Below are 27,723 nucleotides of genomic sequence, written 5' to 3'. Positions count from 1 at the left end.
TTTCTATAAAAGGCTCTTCCCAGTCAGGCACAAAAGCTATCCCAGTCAGCCATCCAGAATCATCTGAACTAAATATGAAATTCATTGGCAGAGATATTTCCTTCTTCATTCTCTTCACCCTCACTGCTCTTTGGAATGCAGGTGAGTGACTTTCAAAAATTTTGCTGCTTTTAGTGACAAACTTTTGTGACTTCTGAACTTCGCAATACACACCTCGACAAGAAATTACTGATACCAATTATACAAGCTAAAGCAAAGGCATACAAGCCAGCTTTTACTGGCACAGTGTCATTTTCAACCTTCTCCTCTAATTTCTGGTAGCACAGTGGATCTTTTCTGTAAGTAAACAGAAAATCTGGAGAATGCAGTAAATATTTCTAAAGACACAGAACAACTTTCTGGCTCCCTATATTAAACAAGCATTTCTACCTCCATCACAGGCAGGTTTTCTGCTATAGAATGAAGGCTGACTTTTATTTCTGACTCGCTACTGTTCCTGTTCTTTCCTGCCACACACCGGCATATTATCACAGGATAAAGGAGGAAGCCCAGCAGACAGAGAAAAGCAAGAGAGATATTTTACTACCTTTTCCTTTTCTTGGTCTCTCCATCCTACCAAAAAAAAAACCAAACAGCCCTCCCTGTCCCTCCACCCCATACACAAAATACCACTCAGTGACATTTTCTCCTCATTTTGACATAAGCTGACATACCTGGAACTGCAAGCAATTGCTCTTCAGCCCCATGAGGAGTGACCATAAATTCTTTCTTCCTCTCCTAGTCTTGTTCATGCATTGTTAATGACCTTTGAGGAGAATCCAGCAGCTTTTGGGACACAGTAGGTTTTTCCTTTCCAATCCACTAGAGTCAGATCTGCTATACTCTCACATTCAGGAAATCTCTCCTGTCTCAGTCCCACAGATGTGAATACTGCTGTTCCCATTTGTAGGTCCAGCCAGTATGGAGGCTGAGCCTCTATCATAAAGAGGCAGATACACATACTACACCCACCACATTACACAGCCAGCCACACAGGGTGACACAAAGCAGTGCTTTTACTGGCATCCAAATAAAACACAGACCACACTCCCATAAATCTGTACACCACTGAGTTCTGTTCCTCCTCTCCAGCTGATCCCAATGCAAAAACACAAACACATCCTTCCTCTTCAGATTCACAGACTCGCCACATTCACAGATATCTTGCATGCTAGTATAGGCTTTAAATTTGCCTATTAGCTAAGCTCAGATCCCAAGTCCCTTACATGGTCAACAGCTCAGACCTTGGGTCCTTCCAAGTGCAGGTCTCCTGCTGACTGACTCATTCATCCTGAAGTTCACTTATGATTACAACATGTGTGCACACAAGAGAGGAGGAGATACAGAAAATAGCAACAGGATTAAATGAAATGGCTATGGTGATCAGGTGCAGGGTTCAGTCAGAGAAACATACTGACCAGCAGCTTATTTATGTGACTGGCTTCTTTTATGTTCCCTTCTCTCCATTTTTGCATGCTTGTTCTTCACCATCCACCTTGGCCCCTGCCTTTCTTTTTGCTTCTGTCCTCCCAAATAAGCAACCCTCCCCTAACTACTTTTTCATCACTGGTCCCAGTTTTGCTACATCCATGTCCATATTTAGAATTTCTGATACTTAACCTAGGTCATCTCAGTATTGCATGGTATTACTGATATAGTTACCCAAGCACTGTTGACTTTGCACGATTCCACTCCTCAAAAGATCCTCAGTGCTCCTAGTTGTCTGTGCAGCTTGTCCATCTCACTTAACTTCGCTTTAACTGTGAAATCGAGCTGTTCCTCACAGTGTTACTGTAACATCTGTTACACTTCTCACTGTTTTATTTGTATTGAACAATTTTTCATGTCATGTTCAGTAATTACTCATGGTCTGTTCAGATAGACCTCAGCCAGACCTAAGCCAAGGGCCTAGTCATCTGTCTGTGTACCTAGTCATCTTAACAGCTACCTTGTAAGGTTAGACTCAAATAAAACACACAAAAGAAAGAAATTTTGGTAGCTTTTCGTAATCTCATATTGGAGCACACTTTGTCATTAATTTTAGCTTTCCATTCATCCAAAAGCACTAGCCTTGTTCTCACCAATTCCCGTGTAGGGTTGACAGTGACGAGATCTCATTCAGGTTTGCTTAAGACCTACTCTCAGAAATAAATACAGTTAGTGACACTCACTGAGGGGCTGCTCTGGAGATTTATCTTTCTATTAGATGTAAAAATACCCATGGAGTTGGTGAAATTATGTACTGGCTGGGGGGTAAATAATTTTCTATTCAAAATGGAGCAACCTTAATATGATGGTGATTACAACATTCACCTAAATATATTCCTAAATTAACATAACCAGCCTACTTCATTTATTTATAGTAGTCCTTTACATGATGTACTTCTGTTTCAGAGAACATCTTCAAGAGTTCAATAACATTCCTGTGTTTTTTTCTTCTTTTAACAAGGAGCTCAAGACTCTTGCTCACACCGATGTGGGAAGCTGCTTGGTACCTGTTCTTGCCAGGTGACGTGCCAGTCCTTGGGGATTTGCTGTCCTGATTATAAAGAATTTTGTCTTCAGATTTCTCCATATTCAGGATCTCTGATGGGAGGCAAAGACTTTTTGATTGAAAATACAGCTTTTAATGCCTCTTCTGTGCTAACGTGCAGGTGGGCCGTGATTTTATATTGCTCTGCCAAAGGGAGGTGAACCTTTCCGACAATAGGCAACTACCACAAAACAAGACTTGTCTATACAGGAGTGAGAACTTACTTTGTAAAGTTGTCAGAATCCTGAAACACGCAAAGGTTCTGCTAACCCTCACCCTCAAGGATACATGTGGTCTGTATTTCTACAGAGGATCTTTTCATTTAGGTCCAGTTATTGTGTGATACAATCATTACTTTGCTAGTTCTTCCCTTAACATATCAGAACATTGACTTTTCTAAAAGAGCTTCCTTTTGGAGCTCTTTGTTGTCAATGTTTTTTTAGCATTTCCATTTTGTGAAAAAGAAGTATTCCTTTCTTAATCTGAATGAAAAGGCAATGAGAAAGAAATGTATGTAGGACACTTTATCTTTTTTCCTGTAAGACAAAGCTGTGGCAGCCTGTATCACACTTAGGTATGTGTGTCACACATGCAAGATATACGGTACACTGAATTTTACTGACACTGATGTCCTGACCTTCTTTCCACAGAAGATTGTACGTGAGATTTTGGAGTCCTTTCCATCTGGATAGCAGCACTTGGAAAGGTTTTTAGTTCTTCATTGGGAAAACCTTTGACCCAGGCATTCATTCTGTAGAACACAACTGTGTACTTTGAATTACCTGCACAGTTGCATTATCACAGCCAATACAAACTGCAGCACAGACAAGCAAAGGTACTACTTTTTGGCAGGCCCCAACTCCTTATGATACTTGTAGTTGTAGCTATGCAGTCACCATACATCAATCCTGAAGAGTCACAGGTGGGATTATACTTTAGCACACCAGGCAAGAGGCCTAACTGGAAGCAGATGGTTAAATAATGAGTTCTGAGTTAGTCTTTGCAATAGAAATTCTAGAAAAGCATGAAATTACTTTTATTGTATTCACAGGATTTGCTAGCAAAAAAACCCCACAAAACCAGAAATTTGCAATGCCTGCATATCATGGTCAACGTTAGCCACTATAATCCTATTAATCCTGTAATATCACCTTTGTCTTCCTGCTGTCCCATTGTTGTTGCTAATTTAATTTATCATGTCCCCCCTCCCCCAGTAGTTAAACAGTAAATCTAAGGCTTTCAGATTACTGTGTATTTCTGCAGTGCACAGCAGAATCCACACTGGTGTAGTAAGCACAAAGTACACATGATTTTTTTCCAGTTTGTATTCACTGCTACAGGCAAAACAGCCATGGGACTTGGAATGATCTACACATAAAACAAGGTTGCTTAATGAAACACAAGTGAATTTCTCTCGATGGTGACACTGAAAAGTGTTTTCAACATCGACAGGTTCAAGCAGAAAATCAAAACCAGTGGCTATATTGCTAAGGATGGAAAAGCCCACTGCATCTCTCCATTGCTGTACGAGACTGGTTTCATCCCTTTTGAAGTTTCTACAGACAATGAGCTGACGTTTCCATACTCTGGATCTTGGTTATCAGGTTGCTTACTTAAATCTATAGTATCCCTTTTCTTTCTCTATTCTTGCTCCATGGATGCAAGGTTATATAAGCCTTTCCCTTTTGATCACTTTTCTTCTTCCTTAACAGGCTGTCTGACCTCAGAAAAGTCATTCTTGCTGCCCTCGTGTTAATTCATGTTTTGAGAGATGAACTTTCACAGCAATTCAGTTCTGCTGCTATACAGCCACAGCAGCATTAAGTCATAAAAAATCCTGCTTAAAAATGAGGTTGACCATCATAGTTCCCGTTTTGTAGCTACGTCTATCAGAAAATAACTGCATCATGGTGTGTAATCTAAGGACTACAGACATTAGTAAGGGTTGCGTTCTCTCAGTTTCAGCTTACTCTTTTTATATCATGCATCCTGTTAAGAAACATACACAGGGGAAATACTGCTAAATCTTAAATAATATAGTGGCACCTTTTCAGAGCTATGCAAAGCAGAAATGTCATGAATCCTTTTTTTCTGTTCTATAATGCAAGTACATCACAGCAAAGTTTCGGATGGAGAAAAATGCACTTTGGTAAATGAGACAAAATGGCAATACTATGGCACCTCCAACACTGATGGAAACTTAACTCTTACCTGGATACACCAGGCACTTGCAGCAACCAGCATCAACATAGAAGTCTGGGGATACCAGGAAACAGGTAAAGTGACACTTTTCCTACCTGCGTACAAGCAGTCATCACATGTGTAACTTATGTGCAGAGCTCTGTACAGCACGCGATCACTTTCACTGAGGCCTCAAGAAGAGATCTGCAAGTATAAATAACTCATGACAATAATGTTGGCTTTTCCTCTTCATTTATATATGGGTGGAAACATCTAATTTCAATCTTGTTGTAACTGTTCTTTTCCAGTGTCCAAAATTATTTTCTTCCTCTATTTGGCAGGTGACAGTTACTCAGAAAACTGGTTGGCCGAATGGAAATATCTTTATACTTTGGCAAGAGAAATTCCCAATATCGGTAAATTTTCTTTTATTCCTGAACCTGCTAAAGAAAATTACAGTACGTGGGACTTTGGAATTTTGAGAATTACACCCAGCAACTATTCTGATGGGCAGAGGCAAGTACATTACAACAACCATTTGTCATAGGTACCTTATTGCTTCCTGTATAAGTTGCTGTCTCCTTTGATGTTTAAAACTGGGATGCAGGCTCTGTTTCACATGAAAAAGTGGTGAGAGAATTGGAAGGGGAAAAATGAGAAAAACTCATGGGTTGAGATAAAGACAGTTTACTAAGTAAAGAGGGGCATGGATGCAGAGGAACTAATGCAAAGGCAGTTGTTTACCACCTCTCACAAGCAGACCAGTGCCCAGTCAGTCACCCAGTAAGGGCTGCCTTGGAAACACCACCCCGCAGTTTTACAGCTGAGCGTGATGGTCTATGGCGTGGAACATACCTTTGGTCAATTTGGGTCAGCAGTCACAGCTGTGTTCCCTTCTAGCATCTTGCCAACCCCTATCCCACTCCCTGGGGGCCAGCATGAGAAACAGAGAAGGCCTTGACACTGTGCAAGCACTGTTTGGCAATAGCTAAAACATGGGGGTGTTATCAGCACTGTTCTGGTCACAAGTCTAAAACATGGCACCATACAGGCTGCTATGAATAAAATTACTCCACCCCAGCTAAACTCAATACCCTTGGCAAACTAGGATCTGCTTATTTCTTTTGACACAACTGTGGAGGAGGCCCTAATTGTGGAACTTTTGTCACTGCAGCCACAGGCCTTCCTCTGCATTTAATTTTTTTCTATTTTATATGCAGGTCTTTGCATTCCTACAAATTTTACGCCCACTTCCTTTTATTTAATTGTATCTTTCCCCATGATTTTTGATGATTTACGTCTGTAAGTGCTCCATACATATTCTGAGCTTGGACGGATGTTCCTTCATCATTCTTCCATGTGTCTACAGGGCCAGCAACTAAACTCCACACAGCTGCTCGCTCACCCTCCCCCACCCCCAGGGGATGGGGAAGAGAATTAAAAGGAAAAAGGGAAAGAGACCCGTGGATTGAGATAAGAACAATTTAATACTACTAATAATATATTAATATATACATATGTGTACAATGATAGATATATACAAACAAGTGATGCACAGTGTAATTGCTCACTACCCCTTGACCGAGGCCCATCCCGTCCCACACTAACAATCCCAAAACAGGTAGGTCCTGACACCGCAATCCTGCACGAGCGAGAGCTGGGAGGGGAGAGAGAGAGAGAGAGAGAGAGCAGTCCGAGAGTGAGAGCCCCAGAAGAACAAAAGCCCCTCTTTCCGGCTGACCCTCACTTTTATACTGGGCATGGCGCTGCATGACATGGAATACTTATTGGCCAGTTTGGCCCTAAGTCTAAGTACGAATCATAAGGAGAGTCGTGGACCCTCTGTCACAGCCATGCTCCCCCCTATCCTGTTGTGCTCCTGCACACTGGCAAGAACACAGCAAGATGACAAGTCCTTGAGGCGTCAGTGCCAACTATAAACATCAATGCACTATCAGCGTTCTTCTCAGACTAAAACCAAAACACAGAGCTCTTCTATCTGTTAAAAAGAACTAACTCTGTCCCAGCTGAAACGAGGACAATGGTGTAGCCTCTGTGAATATATAAATCACACCTCTTCAGTGTTAGAACATATCACTAATACATCGGAACCTTTTTTAGCATTTGGGAGTCACTAGCCACAGAAGGGTAACTTTTTTCTAGAGGGTTTTTTTATTACATTTCGTGTATGATACTTTTTCATGGGTGGAGAGCAGAGTAGCCTTAGAACACTTCAAGGATTCTGAATGGTTTCTCCCCATCTATTGCCATCAGGCCTGATAGTACTGGGGCAAAGGGTTAGGTTTCGTTAGAGAGTCCAGACATTCTTCATTCTGGCCTAAATGGAACTACAACATGAAAAGGCATGAATAGAAAACCCATCTGTAAAAAGATCCATGTACGCCAGAATCCCAAATGCTAGAATGTGTTCTGATTATTGCATACTTACTGCATGCTGTCATGTCACCTAAATCAGGAAAATTTTGATTTGCTGTAACTTTATGCAGGAAAAAGAAAACAGTGCTCTTTGTAATGAAATAAAAACTCGCAAATTGAAATATTCTTTGTAATTATAGTTAGTGATTAAGACCAAGTGTTACTGTCAAAACAGTGCTTGTTCTGCTATCAGATCTATTTTTGGGGTCCTTTTTTTTTTTTCCCAGCAATATTCCATCTGTCTGGAGCTCAGAGCATGCACTGGCTTGGCACCTTGGGAAAGACTTCAGAAATGACCCAAATGCATGGGCAACTGAAAAATGTATAGAATGGGACAGAAAGGAGGAAAAGCTTCCAAACTTCATTGAAGAAATTATAGATTGCCCTTGCACCTTGGCACAGGCAAGAGCTGACACTGGCAGGTTCCATGTAAGTTAGTAATCGATCCCTCTGGCTTATTATGGTTCCAAGTAGAAGCTTAAGGAAAGCCATACTCCCCACACATCCCTGTTCCCTCTCTAAAAGTCATTACAAGGTAATGAAATTATATTTAAATTTCCACAAGTAGCATGTCAAATGGCAGAGGCAGATATAGCTTATCCAGATAGTACGAATAAAAAAAGTGCCTGTAGGATAGCAGATGGAAATCACCTTCAAACAGAGAAGACAGTAGTTCCAGTGGTAGACAGAAAACACTCAGGGAGGACAGTGAGCTCTGTGGAGCTGGGGGCAGGGATGACTTTTTTGAGATCCTACAAGATGACAGTCTATGTTTGTAGGCAGTATCCCACATCAGAAGAAGGAGGCTACATTTCTGCCTAGTGTATCATAATTTGCTGAAAATCCTTCTGCCTTGTACTTCAGAGCTCAAGTCCACAGCCATAATCCATTATTTCCTGTGTCCTGCTTCCTTCCTCCTTCTCAATTTCACTGTGAACAAGAAACTGATAGAAGCTAAGAAATCAATTGCTGTTTAGTCTAAGCTTTCACTGACAGCACTGATCTGAGGACCAGATACGGTAACTTTCTCTATTTATGATACCAAATGGTGTGTAACTGGTTCGAAGGATTCCTATGCACAAAGCTTACCCAACACTCTTATTTTTATGGAAAAATACAACAGTATTTATTGTTCTATCATAGCCTTGCAAAAAAGTAGTTACTAGCAAAAGCACAAAAGTATTTAGTGCTCTGGTACAGCCTTGCAAAAGCAGTTACTAGCATATTGTTTCCCTTTCTGAGAGTCTTACCATCCCGACTATGCCCGAAACTCTGCGGAGCAGGAGGGTGTCAATTAGTGGGGTCATCGCGGAGAAGGGAGGTAGGCATGGCACTGTCAGGGCATCCCTTGTCTGCTCGTAGAGTGTGCTCTGTGGCTTCCCCCTCTCCGTTCTGAAACGCCTCTTTTATACCCTCAACAGAGTCTATGGAAAGCTACTGACTAGGTGTTGCTGCGCGCGTGCAACAAGACCTGCCAAGTACATGCTCTGCTGGCTAACAGCGGTTTATTTGGACTGCAACATGTTGTTCAGTAACTACTCTCCCAGCTCCCTTTTTCAAGGTTACATTCTCACAGCTGAGTCCAGGTTGTAATTATATTTGTTAAATAACAATCCTCCCAATTCTCTTTCTCATAGCTGAGTCCAGTTAGTCATTTTCCATCGTGGCCTTACAAGGACCATCATCTAAAATCCCCAACACATGGTGGCAGTGTGTTCATGCATATTAAAAAAAAAAAAATAGGTAATTTTGTTACTATCCTTTCCTGGTTATGAAGCTCCAAACATGATGTGTATTTTAAATTATACACTTAAAAGCACGTGAAGAAAAAAAATTAGATCTACTGCGTTGTCGCTGTCTAAGAACATACGACAAAAGTTGAGTTTAGTCTGGTGTCATCTGTGTTTGTTATACACTTACAGTTGAATTCCCCATCTAGCTGCATCTGTTCTTCAAGGTCTGTCGTAATAGACTGCAAAATGCTCAGGTTAGACTAACATGTTCCTCCAATCACTTCAGTATTAAAATCACTGTTTTTCCCATCACTCCATGCTACTCAACACACAGCCGCAACCAGTTCATTTACACTTCACATATATGTCAGAGACAAAGGGTGGGGAGAGGACATAAAAATAGAAAAGACAATGGGGAAGAAAAAAAACATTAAGCGTGAGCATTGATCTTTTTCAGACAGATTATGGCTGTGACATTGAAAAGGGGAGCGTGTGTACTTACCACCCTGGCGCTGTGCATTGTGTGAGAGCTGTTCAAGCCAGGTAAAGAAAATCTTTTAAAACTGCATTTTTTTTTAATTATTTGTTCCACCTCAGACATAGCAGCATCACAGAAGTCACAAAGATCTCTGGAGTCTCAACTCTCAGGTCCATAGCAACCATTGTTTCCCTCTCATTCATGTATTGGCCCTCATTGCTGAGATGAAGTTAAGGCCTTAAATGTAATAAACAATTAATTGCACTGTGCTAAACCTTAGGATACTTAAACAAGTGCTAATGCCTAAAAAATATTTGATTAGCCCTAATTAAGCCTTTCCTATAGTCGTATACTTAAGTTCAACAAGTTATTCTTTGCACTCTTTCTGTAGTATTATTTTAGAGAGTGCTACATTCGTGTAGCTATAAGGCCTACAGAGCTTCCTTACTGCCTTGGTTAAAAACCCCTCCCTCCCTATCCCTAATCTGGTCGAATTTATGAGAACAGAGTTGGGCGAGGGGAGGGAAGTCTATCTGGGAGGTGTCATCTCTGGACATCATATAAAGCTTGGCAACCAAATCATTTAGCTATATCCATAAAAAGGCAATAGGTAACCTCTAAATATGAATGGACTTCACAGAGCTGAACGATGACTTTCTTCTCACCATTTTTCTCAACCAGTCCCCAGTACGCAGCAGGACAGCAGTGTTGCTATGACTCCACAGGGACCCAAATCCTCACACATGACTCCACAGGAGGCAGTACACCTGATCGAGGCCATGACTGGGGTTCACCACCTTTCATGAAGCCTCCCCGGATACCTGGCTTTTCCCATTGGCTTTATGATGTCATCAGCTTCTATTACTGCTGCCTGTGGTCTGATAATTGTCTCGTCTATATGAAAAAGCGGCCCTCCAGTGACTGCAGAACGTATCGCCCACCTCGAGCTGGTAAGGGCTTCAGAATTCCATTATACAGTGTAGCTTTTTGCTACAGTGTTGTCTTTTAGAATATTTGTATATGTATGTATGTCAGTTGATAATGGTACAATGTCCTCTGGAAAATTTCCATGGAAGGTTTCTACTGATCTATCAGTGGCAAAATCTGTATGTTTTTTAGTTGTCCTGCAAGATTTTCTGCTGTTGAGTATCTCATTAAGCCCTGGAATGTAAATAGCAAAAGTTTAGTAGCCAATGTCCATGAATTCCTATCATCACTGGACACCTTCTCAGAAAGAACATGGTTAAGGATGGTTAACGACAGCTTGGCAGTAGCTAGCAACGGTGTCACGCTGAAAGATGCTACTCTCATCAAATATGGAAGTTTTACCATTTGCAAGTGTGTCTATTGTTCCTGCCCCTTCGTTTTAAGTAGTCCTCAAGTCTTACTATATCTCTATTGCTGCTGCATGTCTTTTCATCTTCTATGCTGCTGGGATGCTGAGGTGTCCAGCAGAAACGTGTCCTCTCATAAAGACGGAAAGTGTAAAAAGGCAGCAGTTCGCTTCAGGCAAAAAGGAGAAAACTGCAGAGGGCACTGAGGGAGGTAGCTAGGACATGACTTGACACAACACGAGACTCTCCCAGGACCAGCAATAGCAGAAAGTGAAAGTCTTTCCTGATATCCCGCATCAAAATTTCCTGTCTGGAAGCAACAAAAGAATAGGGAGCTGAGCACCAAGTGTGATAATAAGGTTGGAAGGGCAAGGTCCTTGCCAGCCCATGGCCCAGTCCGAGTGAGGTGAGCAGGACGGACATGGTGGTGGCAGCAGCAGTCAGTTGAGAGTCTGGATCTCCAGGTGAGTTTGTAGTGATAAGGCAGGTGCGAAGGAAAGTAGAGAAATCAGTCTGCTGGACAGGGTCAAAGATCTAGTCCAGTGATGCTAACCAAGGTGAGACACAGTCCAGTGACTGTTGGGCAAGTCTGTAGTGACAAGGCATGTCCAAGGACAAGCCAGAAAGTCAGTCGCAGGTCTGTGTGCAGATCAGCAGGGTTCATGGCCAGGTGCAGGCATGGCTATGTTGGAGATGGAGACAGGTACATCTGTGACATATCTCAGGCAGGGACTGAAGGCCCAGGTCTGAGCTTAGATAGAGCCCATGGACAGAGCGTATAGGTAGAGGGCCCAGTGAGACTAGTCAGTGCAATTAAGGCCTATGAGTGTGCTCAGGGCCCTGACAGTTCCACTACAGGAAAGAAAGGATACAAAATGCCTCTCTTGAGCAAAGACATGTTGATGAGGGATGTGAAGCACGTGGTCTTGCAAAGATTCCCAGACATACTTATGCCATTACATCCATCTCTTAAACATGACGAAAATCCATCATGCAGCTCTCACTAAGCACTGCAGATGCTTGTCTTTCTCCTAGAAAGTGTATGCCAAACCACCTGTGCTACCACACAGCTAGGAGAATGTTCATTAACCTTGTGCAAGCCTAAGCATCTGAGAAAACTCTCTCTCAAATGCCACAGAACCCTCTGCAAAGATCGTAATGCTAAAAGCTTCTCAGAGCATGCCAAAGATGGATATGGTACCAATTCAGCTCAAACAAAAAAAAGCGCCTACCTTGGTACTTACAGAACTTTCCTGGAACATGGGGTGCTGGGCTTAAACACCTCATCTGCCTGATGTGGAGAAGTTACTTGAACCTATCACTCAGGGGCAGGCCTTCTTTACTGTGATGTTCTGTTGTGAGTGTTCATTTGCTACATGCATTTTGATATGAAAATCCCAAATGAATGCACTAACTGCTGAGGACAGAAAAAAATTGGCCTTCTTTCCCTCAGTGTAATGAACCTGGTTTATGGAGGAGATTCTTTTTCTAGGGAAAGATTGAGAGAGACAATGATCCCAAAATGCATAACAATCATGCAGTTAAGGACCTACCTGTCATGTGGCTGTCCTTAGTTGTTGAGAGTCATACCTCAGATAAGATGATGCAACTTCAGCTTTTTTTGCTGGAGGGGAGAGGGGCCTTCTGATCTCTTACTGATCTAAAAGGCAAACCAAGGATATCTGCTGAACTCCAGAGAGGCTTTAGGGCTGAGGATCATTGCCACCTTTCTCTGTTCAGGCCAGATGAGACTTCAAAGCCCCATCTCATCTCTCTGTCGCTTCCAGCTGCATTTGGAAGCTCCCTGGTGAGCTGCTTCTGGAATAGCCTTGTGTTCATGTCCAAATCTCCATACATTTCATGCAAATCAGGCTTCTAGCCTAACAGCAAGGATTCTGACAGGGGATGTACCAGGTAAGCATTGCTGCCCACAACAGCCTTTTAAAGTGCAGCCCTAAATGTTGGCCGATGAAGATGAGAGTAACTGGAATGACATTTCTCACTGTTAGCACAGTGCTGTTCAAGGTTGTCATGGCTGTTCCTCATGTCACACTTACCATGGGTCAGCCTTGCATTTTCTCCTTTGTTTAAATGCCATTCTTTGGATCACTGCAATGAAATTATTTTCTTCTCATGAACCTAAGAAGAGGAGTAATGGGTTATGGGTTTTACTTGTTCTTATTTCTCTTTTTGCTTTTAAAAACAGCATCTGTTTTTGGGGATCCTCACTTCCTCACATTTGATGGTCTGAACTTCACCTTCAAAGGCCAAGGAGAATACACATTGGTAGAGTCTGATCTCACATCGCTAAGAGTGCAAGGGAGGACACAGCAGGCACACTTTCCCAATGGTAAGTTGCTAAGAGAGGAAGCAGTGATGACAAATAACAGCTTCTGAGGTTGCTTGATTCGCACTTCACAGCATTCCTCATATCTGCTCTAGTCTTCTCCTTTTTTGGCCATTTATGAAAGGTCAATGTTTCAAAGCTAATCAAAAGGTAGACAAAATGTTCAGGAAAAAAACAACTTCCTAATCAAAGATTATTTGCGAGTTTTATTGGGTATTATATGAGTAACGGAAGTGTAAGGTTTTCTGTTGTGTTTAAGAGCTCAAGAAAAAAATTCTCATTTCTCTCCATGCCTGTTCCCGTCTATATGGAAACATAAAGTCAATTCTAGGAATCAGTCAACAGCTGTAGCTCCCAGCTGATGCATTTTGATAGTATTAGCTGAAAATTAATAGAAAGCAGGTAAGTGGATGCCCTGCTTTATTTTCTTTCTGTGTTAGGTGTATATGCATGCATGTGTTGACAGAGCAAAAATGTCCCAGAAGGAGCTGAGAAAACATTGGATGAGGAAAAAAGTCTTTCTGAGCACCTCGAGCTAGCAGAAAAGTACAGAATGTCTGGTGAGAAGTTGATTAAGGGGGTCATTTTTTTGTTCAGAGGGCTTCATTGTCTCGGTCTTTTGGCTTGTTTGTAAAACGAAACCTAGGGCAGAAGAAGCTTTCTGGAAGTATTCATGGTCTTCATTGTTTGAATGGGCAAATTGCAAACCAGCCTGTAATAAGGAGATTGTCATATACCTGCATTTTAAAATGAGGGAAAAACAAAGTATGAAACAACAGAATGGGATCATGCTTCTCATAATAACCTGAAAAGCCTATGTCGGATACTTTTGTTTATGCTTTTCCTGTATCTAGTGCTCTTTTAAAGTGCGCACAATAGCAGGCTTGCCTCAGGAAAGAATACTCCAGCTGGCCTCAGGGATGCACTTCAAGGATTTGGTACTTCTGGTAGAATTATAAGGACAGACTAAAAATCGTTGGTGTGTTTCAGCACCCATGTAGACATGAATGCTTATACTGAATATCACATTGGATAGGATGGAGATTATCAAGGAAATACTTTGCCCTTGATAGATTTTACTGTGTTTGTGGTAGAAGTGGCATGAGTCACTAAGCAGTTCATTCTGAAGATCAGTTTCTTAAGTTTTTGTTCGCTTTGTTTCCTTTTTCTGTCATGCCCTCCCCTGAAATTATCTTAGATTTTCCCAGGCCTTACTCACAGGACTGAATGCACAAGGATATCAGCCAGTCTTCTGACATAGTTCAGCCACTGCCATTGGGATGAAGAATTTAGAATTTCCAGGCTTTTTTAGCATTAAACATTCTGTTTTCAATATATTATACTGGTAGTAGACTCTGGGTTTTTATGTAACTTACATGCTTTGCAATTTCCTCAAACATAAGTAATCGTCTTTAATTATTTTTAGGAAATATCTGAGATTTTTTGCCTGTATCATTATAGCCTTCCATATATACTTTATATCATGTTGGGTATTTTGGGGGGGTTGCTTTTTTATTTGGAAGGAACTGGGGCTCAGGTGACAGGCTTATCTGCAGTGGCCATGCAGGAGAACAACTCTGATGTGATCGAAGTACGCTACTCGAAGGATTTGAATGTGGAGGTCCTGTTGAATGGGAAGGTCGTCAGCTTCTCTGAGCAAAGTTGGATGGACCTGAAAGGTTAGTTACAAATACCAACCTTATAAGCTATTGTATTTCAACAGAGCCCATGTGTAGTTAAAAATATCTCTAGATGCATGTGTTTCGACTCTCTTTTCAGTGTCCTTTTGTGAAACAGGCTTCAGGTCACTCCAAAAATTACGTCAGGAGTGAAACAAAAGACAGGAAACATCCCAGCTCATTAGAATTAATGTTATTACATGACTTTCTTCAGTTCAGTTGCTGCCAGATTGAGGCAGAATCAGTGGTAGCACACTGTTGGCATGAGCCTTGGTCACAGAAATAAAATGGATACCACAGAGGAAAATTCTCTTTCCATCCAATTTGCCTACCTGGTCCTGTCTTTATACTAGCTCAATACATGGATTCCTCTGGCCTTTGAGACTGATGACAGCTACAATACGGGCAGGAATATAGCCAGCAGAATTATGGGCTACACACCTCTTTCCAAATAGCCACAGATCAAGCACGCAACAGAGAAGCACACTGTGGCTATCTGGGTACCCATGGAGAGGCGTAGCAGGGAGTCATGGTTCAAATGAGCACATCAGAACCTGCAGCCGTCCTGCTTCTGATCAGCATTACTGCAGTTAGCCTAGCTGTAACTGGAAGCACCTATACTGTGTCCAGAAAGAGGCAGAGTCATCTGATCTGCCAGTAGGCTGGACTGTGACACGTTCTCCTCTCTCAGAATGTCCGAGTAACATAAACGACAACCCTTCCCAACATGTAGTGCTTGCCTGAACTTTCTGGGATGTGAGAGGAATATGAAGGGATGGTATGCAATCCTGGCAATGACAGTGAAGTGTTTTAACAGGTGGCTTCAATGCCAGCGTCTTCTATGTCCTCTTTCAGTAGCTTGCAGAGCAACAGGTTTCCTTCTCATCCTGTGGAAGGTGAATGGAATGAAAGACTCCTTACTCCACATTCTACTTTGAGCTTACTGCATCTAATGCAATGAAATCTACCAAGCAAAATGAAATATAGTAAAATATAACCAAAATATATACTAAAATATAACTGAATTTCACATTCATCTATCAGGAGCTCTAGGTCTGTTCTTCTGTTGAAATGACTATGAAAAGTTGACTTTTTTTCCTCCAGGAGTGTGATCATTTGATTAGTCTTTATCATTATTTGACAAATACGCTAAACATTGCTAGAATTTTAACAGTAAGCCTCCTATTCAGCAGAGGAAATTTTCTGTGACTAGCAATTAGTGTTCCTCAAATGGCTGGAAAATATAATGAAGAGCAGAGGGAAGGCTACATTGACAAGGAGCTGCAAAAGCAGAGGGATGCAGGAAAGAAAATAAAAATGGAAGGGACAGTGATGGGGCTTGGAGAAGAAGCCATATTAGGAAGGTCTTGACAAGACTACCAAGAAGCAGAGGAAACCTGTGACCACTGAGAGCAGTGCTTCCAGGTCACAGCCGCTCTCTGATGTAATCATATCTTAAAGCTTCTACTCTAGGACACTGGCAGAAGGCAGTGCAACTTGTATCAACTGTGGGGGTTTTTTTGCTACTACTCTGTAGGACTCATCTTACCGCAGTTGTAGGTATGAACGTGTGGCCTCCCTTTAAATGCATCTCAGAATGAAGCCCAGACTGGAAGGGAGGAAAAGCTTTATGCTAAAACTGATGACATAACAATCTGTCCGCTATGGATGATTAGCTATTTTGTCCTCTTCCTCTCATTGTTGTAGGTCTCTTTCTCCATTCTACAGCTGATCAGAACATCACAGTGATGTTCTCTTCTGGATCTGGAGTGGAAGTAAGGGGAAGTGGAGGATTTCTGACCCTGACAGTTCTGCTCCCAGAAGATTTTATGAATCACACACAGGGTCTCTTTGGGGTAATGAATGGCAATGCAGAGGATGAGTATACCTTCAAGAATAAAACCACCATGTCAGTTTATGCGAGCCCCCAGCAGTTGTTTGAGTTTGGAGCTAACTGTAAGTTAATTTCTCTGATCTATTGCTACATTTTCTTTACAAATTCAAACCAGCTTGTGATTTACAGACTGGCAGATGAAGTCTGTTCTAAGCAACCTGCACTGAGGGAACAGAAGGGAGTAAGAGAATTATGCCCTCCTCTACCCAAGTGGGTAACATACCTAGCCGAATGATTGAAGACAGAACCATGATGGAGTGTCCTGCAATTTGTTCCATCAAGAGTCAGAGCTCGTATTTCACAGCTCACACTTTCAGAATTCCATCTACTATGGTCATGAACACAGCATCACCAGACTAAAGTGTTACAGAAGTATGGCAAAAGCCAAGGTCATCTGTTTTTTTCCAGAATATTAGCAATGTTTCTATCAAGTACCATGCTGACAATTTAAAAAATAATTTATTAAATCACGATTTAATAATTGTCCCTTTAAAAAAGAGGTGGGGGGTGTGGGTCTAAAAGGATGGCTACTTTCATTTAATGAAAGTGATTAGGCTGCCATATCTAGCCTGCAGGATTAGACTGGTCAGCATTCCTCCTGACATCAGGTTAGGAGATGAGCCAGAAAAATGGTGCAAAATACTCTCTGGCGACCAGTTGATCTCTGTATCAAGCACGGTGTAGCTGTACTCCAGGATTCAGATCATACTGAAAAATCTCACTGCTCCTACTTCAGGAATTTTCTGATTTAGCAGAGTGAAAACAAAAAGCAGGGCCACGGCAGACATAAATTTAGGGAAATGCAGGATCAGGATTTGTGTTGCTTGTAATGTTAGGTTTAGCTAGCTAGCTGAGGTACTTTATCACCATTTTGCCAGCAGGCATCTAAAACCATCTTTATGTAAAATCATAGCTACACAATTATTTGGATCTAATTTTAATTAATTGATCAAACACCAGGTTAACAAAACACTAACTTTAGTGCTAAATTAATATGCTGCATATGAAAAGGAAAATAATCTTGAGTGGAAGGAAGCTGTAAAGCTTCGTAAATCTCCTCCAGCTCTAGCTACATTTACCTAAATAAGTGCTTGGATTAGTAGCAGAAGGTGGGATAGGTCTGTAGGCAATGTTACATATGAATCTCTCTCTTTTTCTTTCTCCATCTCCCAAGGGGCTGTTGAAAATGGAACTTCTCTCTTTACTTATGACACACAGTTCTTACTGAAAAATTTCTTTTATGGGGAAAAGCACAACACTTCCTTTCTGCCCGTGTTCTTTCCTTATGAAGACCCTGATGATCCCCTGGTGAAGGAGATGGTCTCGCTCTGTGACTCTGACCCATTCTGCAGATTCGATGTCCTGACAACAAGAAGCCTTCAAGTGGGAAGTTCCACAAGATTATCTCATCAGAATCACAAGCTGCTGGTAGAAAATCTAGAGCCGGGTAATACCATGTTCCACAAAGCATCCATCACTACAGTTCTTTCTGGAGGGCATCTAAATAGTTAACACTGTTCAAGGAGGTTTTGCTCAACTGTAGGTTCATGCACCTGCAGATACTCTTATTTGGAGGAATTGTCCTTGTACCAGGAAAACTCTGCATGTAGGATACTTAGACAAACACAAATTTCTTTCCATTGTTCCCACTACTACACCACTGTTAGAACCCTTATCTTAATTTTCTATGCCCTCACCTGTCTTTCTTGAACTTAAAAAAAATAATTTAAAAAAAATCATGAAGTATTGTCTTTTATTTAGCCTAAAAATCTTTGTCTTTCCATGAGTTGCCACTAAAATGCCATTTTTATCATTGTGATGGAGGTTTGCTGGTCCAAATCCCAAATACTTTAACCAGGTACGTCTCTTTTACTAGTGATCTCTTGTGGCTGGCTGGATCATCCAACCAATGGAAGAAAGAATGGAACTAACTACCTGCTGGGCTCAACCATTAATTTCGTCTGCAATCAGGGCTATGAACTCACTGGGTCAATGGAAAGAATTTGCCAAGTGACAGGGGCCTGGTCTGGAGACACAGCCACTTGCATCCCAAGAACAGGTCTGTTTCCTTTTAAATGTTAGAAATTGACATTGAAAAATTATTATCACGAACAAGATGATCTCAGTATATGATGATGGCCCTTGACAAAAGCAACTTCTCTTACTTGTGAAGGCATCGACATGAGATCCCTAGGTTTCTAGAAAAACTAGTATTTAAATCTAATTCAGGTGGTTTATGGTGGTGGGTTTTTTATTTATTTATTTCATGTATCTACTGTTTCTAAGGGTTTAGGGCTACATGCTTCCCTTTCTCTAGGTTTGGCTGAAAGGAACTGATCGGCATGCTTTTTAAGTGGACAACCTAAAATAAATTTCAAACTGATTCTTAGAAAAACAGGAAAGCATAGTACTTAGCTAAAAATTATTCCATAACGCAAAAATACAAAGGCTACAAAAAGAATTCTTATTTACAGCATTATTTTACTGGGATTTTCGTATGTAAATGTAATGTTCTTTTAGCAGCTATATAAATATATAGTCTAGACATACATGCATCCACACAGAGAAAACGAGAATGTTGAAATCCTTCAGTATCCACATAATTTGAGCGATTTCTTGAGTATAAATGATAGCACAACTCCCATCCATTTATTGTCATCATTCTGTCATCACTAATACAGTTTTAACTTCCTTTGCAACTAGCTGGGGCAAACGTATATCCAGTCTGAGCCATCTGAGGGGTGGGTTATGAAGTCACATACTATAAAATGAATACCTTAAGAGAAACTTTGCAGAAAAGGACCTGGGGGCCCTGTGGTCACCTAGTCGAACATGAGCCAGCAGTGTGTCCCAGGCTGCATTATGCAAAGTATTGCCAGGAGGTCGAGGAAGGTGAACCTTCCCTCTGCTCAGCACTGGTAAGGCCACATCTGCAGTACCATGTCCAGCACTGTGTTCCTCAGTACAAGAGAGACATGGACATGCTGGAAAGAGTCCAATGAAGGGCTGTGAAGATGATTGAGGGGACTGGTGCATCTCTCCTATGAGGAAAGTCTGGGAGCTGTTCAGCCTAGAGAAGGGAGGGTGGGATTTTATCAATGTATACAAATACATCAAGGGAAAGTGCAAAGAGGATGGAGCCAGGCTCTTTTCAGTGGTGCCCAGGGGCAGGACCAGAGGCAATGGGCACAAACTGAAACACAGGAGGTTCTCTCTGAACATCAGGAAACACTTTTTTACTGTGGGTGTGATTGAGCGCTGGCATGGGTTGACCAGAGAGGTTGTAGAGTCTCCCTCCCTGGAGATATTCAAAAGCCATCAGGACATGGTCCTGGGCAACTGACTCTGGGTGGCCCTGCTTGAACAGGGGAGTTGGACAAGATGACCTCCAGAGGTCTCTTCTGACATCGACTGTTCTGCAATTCTGTGATTTGAGAGCAGACACAGCCCACGCTTGTTGGAGTTAGTAGCAGTTAGGCTGTCTCTACAATTTATACGAAACCTCTCAATATTTTCTAACAGTTTTAACTTTGTTTTATTCAAACACCACATACACTCCAAATGTCCTCAAGATGGCAATGTTTCAAAGCACCAGGGTGAGGCAAGGCCACATGGCATGTTAAAGCACTTTTAATGCTGAGTTAATTGTTCACAAAAGTCAAATAATTCATATCAACAGATTCTCCATTCTGAGCATCTTCCAAAGAAATGTGGAAAGTGTACAACACATCAGCAATGAATTCTGGGCCAGCTGACACGTTTCATCAGTCTCTGCATGCCTGCACCAATTACTTGTTCATTTCCAACACAGTTCTGCATGTTTAGTGATATTTGTGAGATGAACTGCAGTGAGTTTGGGCAGAAAACGGTGGACTTTAACATAAAAAATAATTATTGAACATTTGCACATAAAAAACAGGGAATGTAGCTCAATTTTAAATAGATGAGTGAACATTTACGGAATCTTTTCTTGGACCAGTCATTGTTAGTAATCAATATGCAACTGATCGTGTTCACAGGGGCCAATCTCAGTAGTGATGCTATTTTGGAAAAAGTGAAACCAGAGGTATTTCAAAACATTTCTGTTTAATATGATAGGCCAGAGCATATTAAGTACTTTAGTTAACTGTTGAAAATATGAGAGATTCAGAAGTTGAGCAGATAATTTAACATGCTTTATAGTTCACCGTAGTAATAGGTCGTCTGTCAAAAGTCTGAGAAGAGTGAAATCTTTACAAAGTAAACCAGATCTTAAAAAAATCAGTGGCAAAACATTTTGCCAAGCTGAAAGCTAAGAACATTTTTCCATTGCTGCCATCAACATCATACATACTGGACAGGAGCCAGTCAGTCTCAATAAGCAAACTGGATGCTTACTAGAGAAGCAGAGGCAAAAAGCCAGCCCTGAGAGATTAGAGGGAAGGAGTTGGAAGATACACAGAGATTAACTGCATTCAGGATGACAGACATGCTGCAGCTTTATGGATAAGTAAACAAAAACCACAATGTTTTCCGGCACATGGTTTCCTGAAAGATGACAAAGAACAACAAGGTGTGAAAGAATTTTATTGATCTGATTGTAGCAAAGACTTTCCTTACTATTTGATATTTGGGGTTGTAGTTCATTTGTAATGTGAGCCAAAAATGATGGTTTTTATCAGTCTCAGGAAGCTGGGAGTATAGCAATGCTGCCCACAGCAGCAGGATACTGACAACTGGTGAAGACAATATAAAATGCAAATTGCATACACAGTTCTTAATTCTTTTTTTTTTTTTTATTGCTGTGCCCTAATAATGGCATTCATATCTAGCCTTGTTCCTCCTTTTGCATCAGAAGATATACTGCTGAATATCAATCTCTATCTGAGAAGGTTATTTTATTGACAGTCTCTGTCTGAGAAGGTTATTTTATTGACAGGTCCAAGTCTCTCCAGAGAAGATATGCAAAACAGTCCAAAGTTCCTCTCACTTACGTCTAAACCTCTGGTATTTTTACAGCATGGTCAGCTAGTACTTGCTTTCCTCTAAATACATTTCCACCTCCAGTCCAAGACACAGTTGAAATCCCGTGTCAGTTTTCCTTGTGTTGATTCTGAATTCAGCAGAAGTACAGAAAAGGTTTTCATGCTGTCGAAATCTCTTGTTACTGAGATCAGGTTTCTTTGGTTTTCCTCTTTATACAGCAGCATGCTGCTGTTTCACCAACATCCATTTTATCAAGCCCCGTGATAGAGGGCCTTCTTGATGCCAGGAAAATGCTGACCAAATTAACGGACAGCACTTCCAAGTTTCTGGGCGCCTGAATGGGTGACCACTGACCTAGCCACTGTGATTAGTGATCACATTTTTATTTTTAGCATGAACTATTAAAACACACTTTTTCAAATGATTTCTTTCATGCTGGTCAAGAAGACAGGGCCCAGCCCTCTATTATTCCCTGCTTCTAGAGGTACTTCTTTACAGTCCTGCGCCCATTACACTTGCTGCAGTTTTGTGGCACATCTGTATTTTCAAACTCTGTATTGCAAATCGCTAAGGTTTTTTAGTCGCTAAATGCTTCTGTTTTTCAAAAGCTAGAACACTTAAAAAAAAAAGGCATGAGGACTATGAAAACTGGATAGGAAGAGAGACAGAAACAATAAAACACCACCAGTTATTTTGCAAAATCAATTTCTGTATTTGAAATTTCAAATACAAGTTATGCTGTTAGGCCTGCATATAGCTGCTTTTGAATTTTGCTTCCTTGGATTAAAGTTTCCATGGAAATCCTCTGCTAATAATTATTTTGCTATGCTTCTAATTACAATCCCACTGCAAGTCTTGCCAGTACCACAGCAACCTCCCTTCACAGAGTATCACATAGAGGAAGAAAAAGAAAACATCCAGCAAAAACGAAAAGAATCTAGTAAAATCAGAAGTAAAATGCAGCTAAAAATTATAAAATCTTAGCAATATATATACATGTAGTGTGTTTGTGACAGACTATAATTTGGTGGTGTTAAAAGCAATCTGGTTTTGTCTGTCTATTGGGTTTTTTCTTCTTTTCTTTTTTTTCCTTCTTCCTTCTCACTTTTAAAGGTTTCATTTTCCAGACTCAGGGTCTTTGTAAATACAGTTCTTTTTGGAAAGACGTCAGAAATCTCATTAGTCTTCTGTGCGTTTTTCAGATGAGGATGCCAAAAAACATTAGGTCTTCTTATTATTGAATTGTCTATTGTTTCCAGGAGACTGGCTTCAAAAGCTATTACAATCAAGAAATATAACCTGAGATTATAAACTAAATACAAAGATTTCACAACAGAGTCAAATCACCACTGGACCAAACTACCAAGGCCAATGCTGGGTTCTCATCAGAGATAGGGTAGCTGCCTTAATTAAGGTGTGTGTAAACCAAACAGAAGATTTTAAGCCTTGTACAGAAGTTACTGAATGAAGGACCAATGCCTGTGAAACAGTTTATGTATCCCACTTCTTTCCTTAAACTTCAGTATAAATCAGATTAGAAACCAAATTATCTATTCTAGGATTGTGGAAGCGTCTGTCACATCACTCTGCCATCACTGTGTGCTAGGCTGTAGTTTCGGCAGTTCTTCCTGCAGGCATGACAAAGCGACGGAAGGAAGGGCTGGCAAAAATGCAGGCCAGATGCATTAAAACTCAGATGCACCACTGCTCACCTGTCTCTAAACAGGCTATGTGCTCCCTGATACGTGCATATAGTGCCGTCACTAGGTGTGCGGAAAAAGGGTAGAGCATTGAATCTACTTTGACCTTAGGACACCACAGCGTCTCAGAGCCAAGACTGACTCTGACTCTGAGACTGAACCTGGGACAAAAATTGCTCACACTGGGACTCGCAGTTTCTCAGTAGTGGTACTCCAGCAGGTATTTTCCTTAAAGGACACAAAATTCAGGAAGCATTGTTTCTCCCAGCCAGTTCACTCCAGATGCTGCATCTCCTAAACTTTTACCAATCCTCTTATGTGTAACGAAAAAGTTACCTGTGTAATATCTTTAGCTTTCATTGCTCACCACAGCCATACAGCATCCTACTAGCACTGTCCTACATCAGCTAAACCACAATAGAAAGTGACAGAACTGGTAACCTGCAATTCTTTAGTAGAATAAGAAAACAAGAAGAGATTTCTTATTCAAAATTTGTTTCATATCTGGTTTCTTTCTATATTTCATGTGCCCTTATTATGCAATCTCAGAATTAAATTGACACTTTCAGCATGTTCATACTGTCTGATGCGGTTCACTATACCCACATTGGAACCATCACTTTTGCTCTTTTACATAGAGCATTAAGCAGCAGAGGCGCCAAAATAGGGACAATTTTTAAACCAATCAAACCGTATGGAAAAAGGATTGAAAAATTGTCAGTTAGGATTGTCAGTTCTACATAAATCTTGCACATTCATGATGTTGACTACATATTAACCACTAGCCATCCTTTCTTTGTGTTAGAACAGCTTTGGCAGGCAGCCACCCGCCCTAACTGTCAAATGTAGGTATTATGTGAGTTCCTACTCTTTACCAGTTTGTTTCACATACAAAGAACAGTAAGACTAACACTATAGGTACAATTAAAAAAATTGTCATACGTGACTATGTTCAAACAGATATGAAGGAATGTATCAATGTCTTCCTGTTTTGTTGTGATTGGTGTATGTTTTTCAGATATCAAACAAGTAATTATTCTTGGCTGTGTATTTGGAATAGTCGGTCTCGCAGTTCTGGCACGTCTGACTTTCTTATGTAGAAAGGAGAGGTAAGACTCAACTGAACTGAAAACACAAATGAACTTGCTAAAGAAATAGCAAGTGTTATGACCTTTTTAATCATTTTTCTCGATAAAGAAATCAAACATGATATTTTCCTGCTACTATCTTTTACAAAAAATATCAAGTCTGAATAGTCCTTGTGTCCTGCCTGAAGAGTATAAAGCAAAGTTGTATTATCAGGACACGCAAACGTGATTTATTGATTGGCTGATTGATAAAGAACAAGACTTTTTGGTCAAAATATTTTTTTTTGTTGAGTGATAAGGCTACCTGATTTAAAAGGTTCTGTTTCAGAACATGTGTGCTCATGATACCAATAGGTAAATCTGGTGTATCATCTAAGGAATGTGTTGCATGATACCGTAACCTTCCACATATTTTTGAATATATTCCCACTTTTAGGCATGCATGAATTTGCCTAGAGAATGCTTATACGTCTCTTGTGCCAAAGAGGTGAATACAATTTTAAAGATATATCAGTTTGCTGCCCATTCTTGGAACCTTTCTACCACACAGAAATAAACTCGCTGTAAAAACTATTACATTTTTAAAATAAAACTCTACAAAATGTTATGTGGCTAGTAAATTACTTCTTTGAGGTTTTAGTCTTTTGTTTTAAAAGGTTGTTTCGATTTCATATATTCTGTATATAACTCATTCTGTTAGCCAGTGCTAACAAGGCACTTAAAATATTTTTGGCTCCATGCCTTTCTAACAGGTTCTTCATTGCAGAGGCTCTTGAAACATAACCCAGTATGATAGCCATGTCCATTACTGAAAATACAGCCCATTGATTCTGAGCTGAATCACCAATTAACTGTGTCCATCAGAGGGCCAGAGACACTGCTAAATTTTGCCCCTTCCCTTTAAATCACGTAAGCGTTGTTTTCTACACTTCTCAGAGAACCCTCACACCCAAAACACTTTTTCTTCCTCCCCTGTACAAAAAAAAAGAATACTCAACACAAGGTAGGTTAACTACAGCAGTTAATGTTTTTTTGCATACATAGAAAAGCATAGACAAAGGACACCTCCTATATTTGCCAAATTTTACATACACCAAATTCCTACATATAAACCCAAGTTGTTTAAAACACTATATTACAGCTGCGTAGACTTCTCACATTTGGGGGCAGCTTACGGAACAGCTACTCTAAACTAATCATTGTACATCAAAAACTAATTAAATAGAATGAAGCCATTGACCCTTCTAAACTCTTGTATATTTTGCAAATCTGTAGGTAATTTTCATATGCTATCAAAAGCTTATCATTTAGGAAAAAAAAAAAAGAGATTTTAATAAAGTCCATAGCACTCAGTGGGGCTGTATATTGGCATAGCTATAGAAGATGTAGTCCTTTGTATAGCAGTAACAAATTTTGAACAGATAAATTTTAACTAGGGAAGGTTTATTAGACAATTATTGAATCATGAAAGTCTGTCATCTATTGTATACTCTTCCAGATCTCAGAGTATATATAACTCTATGACAAGTCAAATGTTTTATATAAAAAGGGAAAGAAATAATCCTACATACAGTAGGTCTTTGAAAACTTCTGCCTCTACATCCAACTCTGACAATCATCCAGAAAAGGAGCTGCTCTCAGTGTTCACAGCTAGGACCATACTTACATACTAAGATAGAGTGAAGTAGCTTAAAAAGCAGCAAGGCCAATAGAAGTATATAAAAATTCTAATCACTAAATGCTATGTGCTTTGAGATTTATTTCTGCTTTAAAAAACAAACAGAAAAACAAGTAGAAACTACATTTTCAAGCTTTCCCCAGCCACCTTTCCATCTTAAAAGTGAAAGATAAGTTTCTCAGACAATCATGTGATTCTATGCGCAGAGACTGGGAGAGGGAGGAGCAGAATCGCAGTATTTAAAATAAATATTTCAGGAAATCAAAATACCAGGGTATTCAGTAAATTGGTTTATGCTTTTCCATCTCAGTTAGTTTTGAGGGTTGCTAGGTAGTTGCAAATGTATCTATTAATATTTTGGTGATAAGTTTCTCTTAGCAAAGAAAAACCCACCCATGTAATGTCCACAATTTACCACTGAATCCTGAGTTCCCTGCTCACTCAGACTTTTCTCCTCTTTTTTGTACTCAAAACCTAACCTTCTTTCCAGACCCTTCATTATCAGTGTTTTCAAATCAGTGACATTTGCCTAGTCTCTCCTTTTACTCCTGTAAGTTTCCAGCTACTCCCAGTTTCTCCTATTAACTCTTACTTTCGCCTCCTCTACTCTGCTCTCGTGAAACTCCCCCTGGAGTACTGTGTTCAGCTCTAGGGCCTCAAACACAAGAAGGACATGGACCTCTTGGAACTTCCGAGTCCAGAGGAGGGCCACGAAGATGATCCAAGGGCTGGAGCACCTCTCCTATGACAGCAGGCTGAGACAGTTGGGGTTGTTCAGCCTGGAGAAGGCTCCCAGGGAGACCTTCTAGCAGCCTTCTAGTACCTAAGGGGAGCCTACAAGAAAGCTGAAGAGGGACTTCTGACAAGGGTTTGCAGTGACAGGACAAGGGGCAAGGGCTTTAAACTGAAAGAGGGGGGATTTTGATTTGATCTAAGGAAGAAATTCTTCCCTCTGAGGGTGGTGAGGCACTGGAACAGGTTGCCCAGAGAAGTCGTGGCTGCCCCATCCCTGAAATGTCAAGGCCAGGCTGGATGAGGCTTTGAGCAACCTGGTCTAGTGCAAGGTGTCCCTGCCCACAGCAGGGGGGTTGGGACTAGATGATCTTTAAGGCCCCTTCCAACTCAAACCAGTCTGTGATTCTATAATTTAGATCACTGTACTAGAAAACAGAATTGATTGTTGCAACAGTGATAACTGTGGACCTTCAGTATTCTCTAATTTCATCAAATGTTGCTCAAATAGAAGGAGTGCTACATAGCCTTTAGTCACTACTTTTGGTAGTCGTGTATGATGGGAGGGATATTGTTCCTTGGTGGAGGTATGCACTGGAATTACACAGAACTGATACTATTCCACCTAATCCAATATTCTTCTCACCTTTATCTAAACAATGACATTATGGTAACTACTTTAACAGTCATCTCTAGCCATTTTTTTTTTAACTTTTTCTTTGTCTTTTCTTCCAAAGATGCAAAGGCAACCAGAAACTTGTTTCAGAGGTGCCAGTTGTATCTGAACAAGAAACAACGAAATTCCAGAGGAGTTTTTAATGAAATGCGAAAAAAGCATAGCAGAGGATTAAATCGTCCACAGCAACAAAAACGGACTTTCCAAACACAAACAATCGTTTTATATAG

At 40.6% G+C, this 27,723-nt stretch overlaps 1 protein-coding gene across 3 annotated transcripts; it reads left to right on the top strand.

The window, feature by feature from the left end:
• SUSD2 (sushi domain containing 2) lies at window positions 1-27,681 on the top strand. Of its 3 annotated transcripts, none has more exons than XM_086623543.1 (15): window positions 1-141; window positions 2,489-2,693; window positions 4,025-4,176; window positions 4,681-4,848; window positions 5,095-5,269; window positions 7,417-7,618; window positions 9,380-9,465; window positions 10,082-10,350; window positions 12,941-13,084; window positions 14,605-14,760; window positions 16,468-16,716; window positions 17,829-18,101; window positions 18,531-18,713; window positions 24,338-24,428; window positions 27,555-27,681. In XM_086623543.1, the coding sequence occupies exons 1-15, from the start codon at window positions 75-77 to the stop codon at window positions 27,634-27,636; spliced, it is 2,502 nt and encodes an 833-aa protein (XP_086479669.1). In that variant the 5' UTR covers window positions 1-74; the 3' UTR covers window positions 27,637-27,681. The 3 variants fall into 3 exon arrangements, with proteins under 3 accessions (XP_086479669.1, XP_086479667.1, XP_086479668.1); XM_086623541.1 differs by having other exon boundaries at window positions 41-141; window positions 14,638-14,760; XM_086623542.1 differs by having other exon boundaries at window positions 125-141; window positions 2,489-2,547.
• Window positions 27,682-27,723: the final 42 nt, after the last annotated feature.

The sequence above is a fragment of the Tauraco erythrolophus genome, chromosome 19 (genome assembly GCF_009769465.1).
Source record: "Tauraco erythrolophus isolate bTauEry1 chromosome 19, bTauEry1.pri, whole genome shotgun sequence".
NCBI lineage: Eukaryota > Metazoa > Chordata > Aves > Musophagiformes > Musophagidae > Tauraco > Tauraco erythrolophus.
This window is presented reverse-complemented; position numbering and strand designations above follow the sequence as displayed.

Coding starts and splice junctions, on each gene's coding strand:
- SUSD2 (XM_086623543.1), top strand. CDS start 75: ATGAAATTCATTGGCAGAGATATTTCCTTCTTCATTCTCTTCACCCTC. Junction 2,694..4,024: donor TCTTCTGTGCTAACGTGCAG/GTGGGCCGTGAT, acceptor CAACATCGACAG/GTTCAAGCAGAAAATCAAAA. Junction 4,849..5,094: donor CTGGGGATACCAGGAAACAG/GTAAAGTGACAC, acceptor TCTATTTGGCAG/GTGACAGTTACTCAGAAAAC.